Genomic DNA, 12,785 nt, shown 5'->3' with positions numbered 1-12,785 from the left:
GCGCGACTTGGTTAGGATCTTCGTTGGGAACTTCCAAGGCACATACGTGTGCCCTAGGAATTCCTGGGACCTTAAAAGCTGTCATCAGAAGCCGGACGAGTCTCTCCGAGACTTCATCCGGCGCTTCTCCAAACAGTGCACCGAGTTGCCCAGCGTCGGCGACTCAGAGATCGTCCAGGCTTTCCTCTCCGGCACCACCTGCCGGGACCTAGTTCGGGAGTTAGGTCGGAACATGCCGCGCACCGCTGCAGCGCTCCTCGACATCACCACCAACTTCGCCTCGGGCGAGGAAGCTGTCGGAGCCATCTTCCCCGACAGCGACACCAAGGGAAAATGGAGGGACGAGGCCCCCGAGGCCTCGGCCTCCCACCTCCCTAAGAGAAAGAAAAAGGGGTGCCTAGGGAAGCAGGAGGTCCTAGAGGCTGATCTGGTCGGGGCTGTAGAACGCAAGAATCCCCGAGGCCCCAAAGGCCCTAGGCCTTTCAATGACATGCTCAAGAAATCATGCCCTTATCACCAAGGCCCGGTCAAGCACGCCCTCGAGGATTGCTCCATGCTGCGACGTTACTACGCCAGGCTCGGGCTCCCCGACGACAACGCCAAGCAGAAGGGCGCCAGCGACCGGGACGAAGACAAGGACGACAGGTTCCCCGAGGTACGCAACGCCTTCATGATCTTCGGTGGACCCTCGGCGTGCCTTATGGCGCGGCAGTGCAAGAGGGAACGCTGAGAAGTATTCTCGATCAAGGTGGCCACCCCCCAGTACCTTGACTGGTCTCGGGAGGCGATCACCTTCGATCGAGATGACCACCCTGACCATGTTCCGAATCTCGGGCAGTACCCGCTGGTCGTCGACCCGATCATCGGCAACACCCGACTCTCCAAGGTGTTGATGGACGGAGGCAGCGGCCTCAACATCCTCTACGTCAATACCCTGGAGCTCTTGGAGATCGACCGGTCGAGGCTCTAAGGCGGCGTCACCCCCTTCCACGGCATCATACCAGGGAAGCGCACGCGACCCATCGGGCGCATCGACCTTCCCGTCTGCTTCGGCACCCCCTCCAACTACCGCAAGGAAGTCCTTACCTTCGAGGTAGTCGGGTTCAGGAGAGCCTACCACGCCATCCTGGGGCGGCCGTGCTACGCCAAGTTCATGGCAGTACCCAACTATACCTACCTCAAGCTCAAGATGCTAGGCCCTAGCGGTGTCATCACGATTGAGTCCACGTACGAACATGCATACGACTGCGACGTTGAGTGCATCGAGTACGCCGAGGATCTTGCAGAGGCCGAGACCCTCATCGCCCACCTCGACCAACTCAGTGGCGAGGCGCCTGACTCCAAGTGTCGCGCGGGGGCGTTCGAGCCCGCGGAAACCATCAAACTCATCTCGGTCGACCCCACCTGCCCCGACGACCGAGCGCTGAGGATCAGCGCCACCCTTGACATCAAATAGGAAGCCGTGCTCGTCGACTTCCTCCGTGCGAATGCCAACATATTCGCATGGAGTCCCTTGGACATGCCGGGTATACTGAGGGAGGTCGCCGAGCACGCCCTGGACATCCGGGCCAGATCTAGACCGGCAAGGCAACGCCTGCGCCGCTTCGACGAGGAAAAGCGCAGGGCCATCGGAGAGGAGGTACAGAAACTCTTGGTGGCCGGGTTCATCAAGGAAGTGTCCCACCCAGAGTGGTTGGCTAACCCCGTGTTAGTCAAGAAGAAAAATGGGAAATGGAGGATGTGTGTAGACTACACCGGTTTGAACAAAGCCTGTCCAAAGGTCCCCTTCCTATTACCCCAAATCGATCAAATCGTTGATTCCACTGCAGGGTGCGAGACCCTGTCTTTCCTTGATGCGTATTCTGGTTACCATCAAATCAAGATGAAAGAATCAGACCAGCTCATGACTTCTTTCATCACACCATTCGGCATGTACTGCTACGTGACTATGCCTTTCAGCCTCAGAAACGTGGGTGCCACGTACCAGCGGTGCATGACCCAGGTCTTTGGCGACAACATTGGGCGGACCGTCGAGGCCTACGTAGACGACATCGTGGTTAAGACCAGAAAAGCCGAGGATCTCATCGACAACTTGAGTATAACCTTCAAATGCCTTAGAGAGAAGGGCATCAAGCTCAATCCCGAGAAGTGTGTGTTCGGGGTCCCCCGAGGCATGCTCTTGGGGTTCATAGTCTCGGAATGCGGCATCGAAGCCAACCCAGAGAAGGTCTCAGCCATAACTAGCATGGGACCAATTAGAGACCTCAAGGGAGTATAGAGGGTCATGGGATGCCTCGCGGCCCTGAGCCGCTTCATCTCGCGCCTCGGCGAAAAAGGTTTGCCTCTATACCGACTCTTGAGAAAATCCGAGCGTTTTTCTTGGACCCCCGAGGCTGAGGAAGCCCTCGACAGACTCAAGAGGCTGCTCACAAATCCTCCCGTCCTAGTACCCCTGGCCAGGGACGAGGCCCTCTTACTCTACGTCGCCGCAACGACCCAAGTGGTCAGCGCTGCCGTAGTGGTAGAGAGGCAGGAAGAGGGGCATACTCTGCCCACCCAACGACCTGTTTATTTTATCAGTGAGGTGCTCTCCGAGACCAAAGCACGCTACCCCCACATCCAGAAGCTGGTCTATGCCGTGGTCCTGGCCCGGCGCAAACTGCGTCACTACTTCGAGTCTCACCCAGTGACTGTGGTATCATCTTTCCCCCTGGGGGAGATAGTTCATAACCGGGAGGCCTCGGGCAGGATAGCCAAGTGGGCCATCGAGCTTATGGGGGAAACCTTGACTTTTGCGCCTCGGAAAGCGATCAAGTCTCAGGTCTTGGCCGATTTCGTGGCTGAGTGGACAGACACCCAACTGCCACCTGCTCAAATTCAGACAGAGTGCTAGACCCTGTACTTCGATGGATCCCTGATGAAGACCGGGGCTGGCGCGGGTCTGCTCTTCATTTCGCCCCATGGAGTACACATGTGCTACATGGTGTGGCTCCACTTCGCCGCCTCCAACAACGTGGTTGAGTACGAGGCCCTCATCAACAGCTTGCAAATCGCCATCGAACTTGGGGCACGGCGCCTCGACGTCCGAGGCGATTCGAGGCTCGTCATAGATCAAGTGATGAAGGAGTCAAATTGCCTCGACCCCAAAATGGAGGCTTACTGCAAGTTGGTACGACGCCTAGAAGACAAGTTCGATGGTCTCGAACTAAATCACGTCGCACGGAAGTACAACGAGGCCACCGACGAGCTGGCAAAGATGGCCTCGGCACGGGCCCCGGTCCCCCCGAACGTCTTCGCCAGAGACCTCCATAAGCCTTCCATTGACTACACCTCGATGACAGAGGTGGGCCCCCCTATGGGACCCATGGGAAAGCTCGATGCCCCCTCTGCTGCCGAGACCCCCCTGACTGAGCCCGAGGTCATGGAAGTCAACACCGAGCCTCTGCAGACTGATTAGGACACGGATTGGTGAATCCCGTTCCTCGATTGGCTTGATCGGGGGGAGCTTCCTGACGACAGAATCGAAGCACGACGGCTTGCGCGCTGAGCCAAGACCTACACCCTCTACAATGACGAATTGTATAGGCGAAGTCCCTCAGGTGTCCTCCAACGATGCATCACTACCGAGGTGGGCCGAGCCCTGCTTTGGGACTTGCACGCAGGCGCCTGCGGGCACCATGCGGTGCCTCGGACGCTCGTGGGGAATGCTTTCCGCTAAGGGTTCTACTAGCCGATGGCGGTCGCCGACGCTACCAAGCTAGTACGCTCCTGCGAGGGATGCCAGTACTATGCTCGGCAGACACATCTTCTGGCCCTGGCCCTGCAAACCATCCCCATCACATGGCCGTTCGCCATATGGGGGCTCGACATGGTTGGGCTTCTGCAGAAGGCCCCCAGGGGCTACACCCATCTACTAGTATCAATCGACAAGTTCTCCAAATGGATCAAGGCCCGTCCGATCAATCGAATCAAATCCGAGCAGGCGGTGCTGTTCTTCACTGACATTATCCACAGATTTGGGGTCCCCAACACCATCATCACCGACAACGGGACACAGTTTACCGGCAAAAAGTTCCTGACGTTTTGCGACGACCACCACATCCGTGTGGCCTGGTCGGCCGTAGGACACCCAAGGACCAACGGCCAAGTAGAGCATGCCAACGGCATGATCCTACAAGGCCTCAAGCCAAGAATTCACAACCGGTTGAAAAAGTTTGGCAAGAAATGGCTCACCGAACTCCCGTCGGTCATCTGGAGCCTGAGGAACACTCCAAGCCGAGCCACGGGGTTCACGCCTTTCTTCCTGGTCTATGGGGCCGAGGCCATCCTCCCCACCGACTTGGAATATGGTTCCCCAAGGCTACAAGCCTATAACGAACAAAGTAACCGCACCACCTGAGAGGACGCCCTTGATCAGCTAGAGGAAGTCCGAGACGTCGCGCTACTACACTCAGCCAAATACTAGCAGAGCCTACGGTGCTATCAGGCCCGACGCATCCGAGGCCGAGACTTAAAGGTAGGCGACCTGGTGTTGAGGCTAGCACAGAGCAACAAGGGCCGCCACTAGCTGACCCCACCATGGGAAGGACCGTACATCATCGCCCAAGTACTGAAGCCCGGGACCTACAAGCTGGCCAACGAGAAGGGCGAAGTCTTCACCAACGCTTGGAACATAGAACAACTACGTCGCTTTTATCCCTAAATTTCCAAGCCTTGTATATGTCGTTTCTCGAAATACAATTAAAAAGCGTTCTTTAGTTGGTCTAATTTTTTGAGAAACCTCCTGAGCCCATCGTAGGTCTCGGCAACTCGATAACACGGCAAGGGAGACTTGGCTCTGCCTCGGTAGAACCAAGCCTCCCTCAGGGGCTAAATGGGGGACTCCCCCCTAGGTCCCACGCACCATTCTTCAGTTGTTTTTCGCAAAAATTCCTACGCCAAGACTCTAGCAGGCTCTGACGAATCAGTTGTAAAAACTCCTCGGACCAAGGTCTGTTTTCTAGGCAAGAGGCCAGTAGAGCCGCGAGACGGCCTACGCCTCCGGGCTACGGCACTCCCTCACTACCTCTCGCCCAAGGGACGGCTTAGGCCCCAAGGGGGTGTTTTGCAAACAAAATCTGATCAGGAGCAACAGAGGGCAGAGGCTTGGAAACATAAGAAAAACAACTAAGAAACACAAATACTTCAGAAATAAAGGCCTCGACGGCCACAAGCGTTATGGTACAAAAATAACTCCTACTCTATTTTTACATAAGCCCCTGGGGCCCAGATCAAGGCTCAGAGCCTTCAACACCGGTGGGTGGTAGGGGAGGAACCACCTCCTCTTCAAAGAGCGTTGCCAGCGCCGTGCCAGGGCCTTCCGCCGCCTCCATCAGCTTCGTGACCGCCACGTCAGCCTCCTCGTCATCATCAGGCAGGACATACCCATCACTGATGGCCGGGAGGTCGACGCCGACGTAGTGAGAAGAGATGACGGCCAGCGCGCGCTTGACACCCATGTGCAGCGCCCCTCGGAGTCGCTCGCGCATCTGGTTGCTCAGCGTGATCAAACGGCTCCCTAGGGAGCTGCCTGACTGAACCCCTTCAACCTCCAAGGCCTCGCAGGCGGAAAGGGCAGCACGTTTCAGCGCCTCGTGCTCCGCGATCTCAGTCTCGAGCACCATCTGCACCGCACTAGAAGCCTTGGCGGCCCGAGTGATCTCCGCCTCTGACTCTGCACCGCGGAAAATGGAATGAGGTCGAGCGAGGGAAAAAACAACCTAAGTTAGGGGTGGGAGCCCAAGGAACTCACCCCTGGCCTTCTGCTCCCAATGTCGGGTCTCGACCTAATAGGCCTCGGTCTTCTCCTTCTAGCGCAGGGCCTTGGCCCAGGAAGCCTCGGCCTCCTCCTTCAAGCACTAGGCCTCGACCGAGAAGCCTCGGCCGCCCTGGAAGCTTCGGTCCCTAGCTCTGCGTCACACAAGGGAGTTAGGGAGCGAACATAAGAAAAAGAAAACAAAATGAGGGGACTAAAACTCACCATCGACCGTCCCCCTCCAAACCACAGCCTCGGTCCGTGAGGCCTCAACTGCAGCAAGGGCCTCATCCAAGGCACCTTTCGTCAGCTGGTGCGCCCTCTGTTCCGCCCCCAGCTGCCCCACGAGATCCGCGGCCGAGGCCGTAGCTTCAACGGCTCGGCCCCTGAAGGCATCCCGATCCCTGACTGCGCGGGTAAGCTCCTCCTCCAACTCCTTCACCCGTGCCGCCAGAGGAGCGAGCTGCGTCTAGGCCGTGGCTGCCTCGACCTTCGCGTCGACACAACAAAGGCGGAGGTCCTCTACCTCCGCGCTCCGTGCCGACAGGAGCTTGTTGGCACTGGCAAGAAGGCCCTTCTGCCGCTGAAGCTGGTCCCAGACGCCCCTCTCCCACCAGAGAAAGACCGACTTCCCAAGCGACCGGGTCTCGAGCTCCTGGGGAAGCAGAACAAGGGTCATTGATTGCAACAAAACCAGAAAAGGACAACGTCGCGCGAAAAAGGAAAACGCGAACCTGGGTGACTCCGGGTAGTTCGTCAACCACCACGGACAGGGCCGTCCGTAGCGACTGCTCCGCCAGCTGGCGATATTGCTCGAAGGTGCCCCAGCACCTGCCCTCGGCCGCGTCCTCAAGGGCGAACAGAGGCTCCCCCTCAGGATCGTCCCGACTTTGCCACAGTACTTGCGGGTGATCCCACCCGTGAGGCTTGGGTCGCGCCCGCATGAGGGCCGAGCTTCCCTCATCCAAGACCAGCGCCGGCTGTTCCACGGCACCGGCATCCTCGGCGTCGACCACCTCCCGCGCCCGGGAAGTATCATCGGAGGAGATCGGATAGACCTCCGCCTCCCGGGCGCTCTCTCGCAACAGCGGCGATCCCTGAACCAAGGGCACCACCGTAGCCTCTGCCGCCTTCATCTCTGCCTCCCGGACAGACGGCCTCACCGCCATTACGACGGCCGCAGTGGCCTCGGGGGCTCCAACCTCCGCCATCGTGGCCTCAGAGGACGCAGAAACACCGACCGCGGCCACTGCGGTCTCGGCGGTCTTGGGCGCCCTGTCCTCCGTCGCCTCAGCCTCAGAGACCCCGAGGGCCTCGGCAACCAAGGGCACGCTGGCCCATCCAACCTGTGAGCTTCGCCCCGCCGGGCAGAAGCGCTCCCTCCCTCGTCTGGGTAGGGGCCGCCTCGGTAGCCCCCCCTTGGGCGGCCGGCTCCTTCGGGTCCACCCTCACCGACGCCGCGCCGCGTTGGATAGCGGCTTGTGCCTCCGCCACCCAGTGGGCGGAGGAGCCGGGGCTCGCCTTAAGCGCCTTAAGGGGCGCCAAGGGGAGCTCATCCGCAGGCCACTTCCGACTAAGGGAAAACAACCTACAGGGTCAGCGCGAGACCAAAAAAGCGAACAGAATGCACTATGACCCTGCCAGAAATACACTTACCTTGAACGGGGTGGCAACCGCTTCGCCACAGCAAACCTCGTCCGCAACGGCGGAGGCGGCGGTAGAGGCGTCGCCTCCGTATCCATCGGCGTCGGTCGGTCCTCGAGGGACCCCGGCGCCCCTTCGGTCCTCTACAGGGACGGTGGCGTCGCCTCCACCACCGCTTGTTCCACCACGACCGCCGAGCCCAGCGGGCTGACGGCACGTTTGCCCAACACCCGCGCCTCGGGCGTGTCGGCCTCGGCCCCAGAGCGGGCAACCGCCGGCCCCAGGTCCGCTTCTCCTCCCCCTCCTAGGGGTGCCGGGCTGCTTGCCGACGCCCCAGGCGCCACCTCCATGACGTCAGGAAGGTGGTCCAGGGGACCTCGCCCCACCTCGCCCCCGTCATCCCCGTCCGAGGCCTCCGTCGATGGCGACGTCGACGGGGATTCCTCCAACGGGAGACCATCCTTCCGTTGTTGACGGCGACGCTTATCCAGCTCCTCGTGTGCGAGGATGTGCTTCGTGCGCTTCGCCGCCTTGGCGTTCTTTCGCTTCTTCTGCGCATCGGTGTGCGCGCGGTTGATCGCCCACCACCTCGCATCCTCGGGAATGGGTGGCGGAGAGGAGCACACGTCCCTCATCCCCTACAGGAACAACGGACGCGCATAAGGAAACAAGGGGTAAGGGGAGATTGAGGAGGCTCGAAGGCTATAGCGGTACATGGCTTACCAGCGAAAGGAACCCCCGCGACGGCCGCATCGCGATAGGGGTCAAGTTGCCGCCCCTCAGCTTCGCCTCTACCATCTCCCCCACCCGACGAAGAATTTCCTCATCGGAAAGGGCGGAGGAGAACATCCAGGTGCCCTCAATGGGCTCACTCGGCTTCATCTCGAACAGCCGCCGTTGCCGAGCCATCAGCGGCAACACCCTCCGGTGGTGGAAGGCGGCCACGACCACAGCCACGGTAAGACCGTGGCCCCGCAGCCTCGCCAACCCGTCCAGAAGCGGCTGTAGCTTGGGCTGGTCGTCCTTTGGGACGCCGTACTTCCATCTCTCCGGGCAACTCCCCACAATCCACCCAGTGTAAGGGGGAAGTCCTCCATCGTCGTTGCGGAGGTAGAACCAACTCGTGTACCACCAGCGATTGGAGGACGCGAGTTGGGTCGGGATGTAGAGGTGCAGGCGGTCCTGGCGCACCTAGAGAGTGCAGCCGCCAGCCCTCGTCGCCTTCCTCTTACCCGACGTGCCCATCGACTTGGTAGTATGCCTCGCCCGGAATAGGTGGAGCCACAACTCCCAATGGGGAGCAATCCCCAAATACCCCTCGCAGATGGCAACAAAGATAGCCGCCTAAGCGATGGAGTTGGGATTGAAGTTGTGGAGCTCCACGCCGTAGTAGTGCGGGAGCGCCCGCATGAACCGGTCCGCCGGGACGCCGAGGCCACGCTCGTGAAAGGAGACGAAGCTCACGACGTAGCCGTCGCGAGGCCTTGGCTCCGGCTCGCCGTACGGAGCAATCCACTCTGGCCTGCTAGGGTCTATCACCGGGCGAAGGAGTCCACCATCGACAAGCGACTGAAGCATCTCCTCGGTGACGTCCGACGGGTCCTAGGGGTCCGCCTCGACAACGACGATGTCGCCGGCCATGGGTGCGATGGAGGAATCAGGTGCGGCGGTGAGTTTTTTCTCTCTCTCCCACACTCTCGCTTTTTTCTCGCTTTCTCCCTAGGCTCGCTCTTCTCTCCTCTTCTTCCCAGCAAGGAATGCTCTAGCGGTGGCTCGACGGAGGCAATGCTAATGCAGGCAAGGTAAGACGAGGAGGGGCGAGACTCTTCGGGTATTTATGCAGGGAGAAGGCGAAACGAACGGGCGATGAAATCGGGGAGATTTTCCCCCCGATCCGGCGCAGTTAACCACGAGCCGATTTCGCCGGCCCACGCGCCCATGCCTCCCGCATTAAATGCGAGGACAGTTATGTCCCATCCACCACGTCACGCTCGGCCACTACGGCAGCAGGCGTCGTTTCGCCTCCCCATGAAACCGCCTCAAAAGGCGCGCCACCCGTTGCTGAGCCAATAGGGAAGATATTCCCCACGACCTATTCCTTTCGTATGAAGGAACCAGGCTCTGAGCCTATTACGATCCAGGGGTTCGAAGGCTGGGCCCCAAAGGGTTTCGACAGCCGCCCCAAGATAACAGAGTTAGGGACGACCGCGGGCGAGCCTATACGGGGCCGAGGCCCAAGCGAGCGAAACGCTTGGGACGCCCAAAGTCGTGTCCGAGACCGGAGGAAAGTCTCCGAATGGGATCCCACCGTAGGGAGGCACCGAGCCACCGAGGCCCAGCGAATGGCCTCGGCACCCACTAGAGAAATCCTCTGGTACTCTTGGAGTGTGTCTCTGGACCGCTAGCCATCCCCTAGCGAACGGGGTACGGGCCTCCACTCGGACTACCCGATAACAGCTCACCGGAAGTGCCACCGCTCGTGCCCATCGAGGGTAGCGAGGCACATTCCACCCCTCCTTTCGAGCAAAAAGGAAGCGTGAGGGTCGCACAAAAAGTCAGGGGAACCCCCGACGGCCTTCTCGTTCTATGCAGAGGCTAGGGGGCTCTTTCTGCAACCTTGCCGAGACCCAGCGACCCCGGCTCGCACTCAAAGGGGCTCGGCAAAACAAACCCTCCTTCCGAGCGAAAAGGAAGCGTGAGGGTCATACAAAAAGACAGGGGAGCTCCTGACGGCCCTCTCACCCTGTGCAGAGGCTAGGGGGCTCTTCCTGCAAATACGCCGAGACCCCACAACCCGGGCTCGCGCCCAAAAGGGGCCTCGGCAAACAAACCCTCACGCGCGAGGGGCGTATAAAAAGACAGGAGAACTCCCGACGGCCCTCTCGCTCCACGCAGAGGCTAGGGGCTCTTCCTGCAACCTTGCCGAGACCAGAATGGGCTCGGCAAATAAACCCTCCGTCCGAACGAAAAGGATATGTGAGGGTCAGATGAAAAAGTCAGGGGACCCCTGACCGCCCTCTTGCTCCAGGCAGAGGCTCGGGGGCTCTTCTTGCACCCAAGACCAAGACAAACGGTCCCAGCCCACGCTAGAGGTTTAGTTACAAAACACGATAAAGGGCACCGAGCCCGTTACGGTCCAGGGGTTCGACGGCTGGGCCTCCAAGAGGTTTCGACAGCCGCCCCAGGGCAACAGAGTCAGGGACGACTTCGGGGTGAGCCTACGAAGGGCCCAGGCCCGAGCGAACAGTCGCTCGGGGCATCCTAAGTCGTGTCCGAGACCGGCAGGGAAGTATCCGAATGGGATCCCACCGTAGGGAGGCACCGAGCCACCGAGGCCCAGCGAACGGCCTCGGCACCCACTAGAGAAACCCTCTGGTACTCTTGGAGTGCGTCTCTGGACCGCTAGCCGTCCCCTAGCGAACGGGGGTACGGGCCTCCACTCGGACTCACCCGATAACAGCTCACTGGAAGTGTCCACGCTCGTGCCCATCGAGGGTAGCCTGGCACATTCCACCCCTCCTTTCGAGCGAAAGGAAGCGTGAGGGTCGTACCCAAAGTCAGGGGGACCCCTAACGAACCTCTCGCTCTGTGCGAAGGCTAGAGGGCTCTTCCTGCAGCCTCGCCGAGACCCCCGCAACCCGAACTTGCGCTTATGGGCTCGGCAAATGCAATAAAAAAGCTACTCGCTTAAACGCGAAAGTGAAAAAAGCCCCTGGAGGAGTAACTCCAGTCCTCTAGGGCCTCGGGGGCTACACCCGGCGGGTGCGCTCGCGCGCACCTACCGGAACCTCAAGAAACAAAACCCAACTCCTATGGGGGCGGGTATAAACCAAGCCTCGGCAAACCCTCCGAGAGAGTGCACGCACTCCCCCGGAGGCTCGGGGGCTACTGTCGGGTACCTTAGAACGGGGTACCCCAAGTGAACAATCAAAGGGGTCACTTAAGTCCCATCAAAAAACAAAGCTAGAAGGTAAGCCGTGGGCCCCTCACCCACCATGACCAGGCCCACCAAGCCCTCCGCCTCGCCTCGAGCCTCGCGCAGGAGGTCTCGGCGTCCTGACGCAATCTCCGCCTCGTGCGAGGCTCTCCATGGGAGGCCTTGGTAGGGGACACGATCTCCGTCTCGTGCGAGGCTCCCCATGGAAGGCCTCGGTAGGGGGTGCATTCTCCGTGTCGCGCGAGACCTCTCACGGAAGGCCTCGGCAAGGAGTCCGATCTCCGTCTCGCGCGAGGCCTCATTCTCCGTGTCGCTCGAGGCTGGTTCGTCCACGGCCCATCGCCCTCCCGCCTCGACCGACCTTCCCGACAGCACGTCGTGTCTCATTAATACTTCAACCACTCCCGCAATCTCCGCCGGACGAGGACTCGACGCCACGGAATGGCCGACGGGACCTGAGGTCACATCAGCGCCATACCGGCCGGGGCAGGGCACGGCGGGGATTACCGGCCACTGTGTTCTGACGCTGTGCCCACGATCAGCGCCCACACTGCACTGTGTCCCGCCATCCCGCCTCGAAAACAACATCGCACGGACAACTTGTCCCGGGACATCACCGCCTCCAAGCCGACGCACCAGATCAGCCGCCCACTCGGGGGCCTCGGCACTGTGCACCAAGGTCTCGGCTATCTTGGGGATCGTGCCCGCCGAGACCCCCCATTGCGGTGCAGCCTCGGCACCGACCAAGCCTCGGCCTCGCGCACAGTCCGTCCACAGCGGTTTGCACGTCCACCACCGCACCCACTTCGAGACGATCCCAGGGCTCTCACGATGCACAGGATCGGATGGGACTAGCACGCCGCCCCAGTGCTCCAAGGACGGACCACACCGACGACCACGTCGCCACAGGAATAGGCCACAGGGCTCGGACATGCCGCCCCTGTTGACACGACGCCGCATAGTTAACACATGTACTGTCCTTGTCTTCCCTTCAACTATAAAAGGCGAGGACTTGGGCCGCTTAAAAAGGAGGAACACATTGTAACACACGCACACATCACAACCGTCTGAGAGCAACGTCTCAGACGGCCCACACGACACCTCGCCGAGACCTGGGACTAGCTCCCTCTCTCCCCTAGCTTGTAACCCCCTACTATGAGCACTTCGGTGCAAGGAATACAAGATTGATCTCTCAGACTGGACGTAGGGCATCGATTGCCTGAACCAGTATAAACCTTGTGTCTCTTTGCATCACCATCTGGAATCGGGAGCACGCAGTTCAAATTCACTAGTTGGTTGAGGACCCCCCGGTCCGAAACACCGACAGTAGTGATGTTAATCTGTCATTGGAGAAGAAGAAGTTTTGTCCTTAAGTTTCAATGTGAATGATCTTGGTGAAACGTCATTGGT

General features: G+C 60.0%; 1 protein-coding gene across 1 annotated transcript; it reads right to left on the bottom strand.

The window, feature by feature from the left end:
- Positions 1-6,176: 6,176 nt before the first annotated feature.
- LOC136526881 (uncharacterized) lies at positions 6,177-6,947 on the bottom strand. The gene is made up of 2 exons (XM_066519454.1): positions 6,529-6,947; positions 6,177-6,449 (listed from the first exon to the last, which is right to left on the bottom strand). Exons 1-2 carry the CDS (start codon positions 6,928-6,930, stop codon positions 6,264-6,266), a joined length of 588 nt encoding a protein of 195 aa, XP_066375551.1. The 5' UTR covers positions 6,931-6,947; the 3' UTR covers positions 6,177-6,263.
- Between the last annotated feature and the right edge of the window lie 5,838 nt (positions 6,948-12,785).

The sequence above is a fragment of the Miscanthus floridulus genome, chromosome 19 (genome assembly GCF_019320115.1).
Source record: "Miscanthus floridulus cultivar M001 chromosome 19, ASM1932011v1, whole genome shotgun sequence".
Classification (NCBI taxonomy): Eukaryota; Viridiplantae; Streptophyta; class Magnoliopsida; order Poales; family Poaceae; genus Miscanthus; species Miscanthus floridulus.
This window is presented reverse-complemented; position numbering and strand designations above follow the sequence as displayed.

Excerpts from the sequence above, each read along its gene's own strand:
- LOC136526881 (XM_066519454.1), bottom strand. The coding sequence starts at position 6,930 with ATGAAGGCGGCAGAGGCTACGGTGGTGCCCTTGGTTCAGGGATCGCCG. Across the intron at positions 6,450-6,528 it reads AACTACCCGGAGTCACCCAG|GAGCTCGAGACCCGGTCGCT; the intron begins GTTCGCGTTTTC and ends CTGCTTCCCCAG.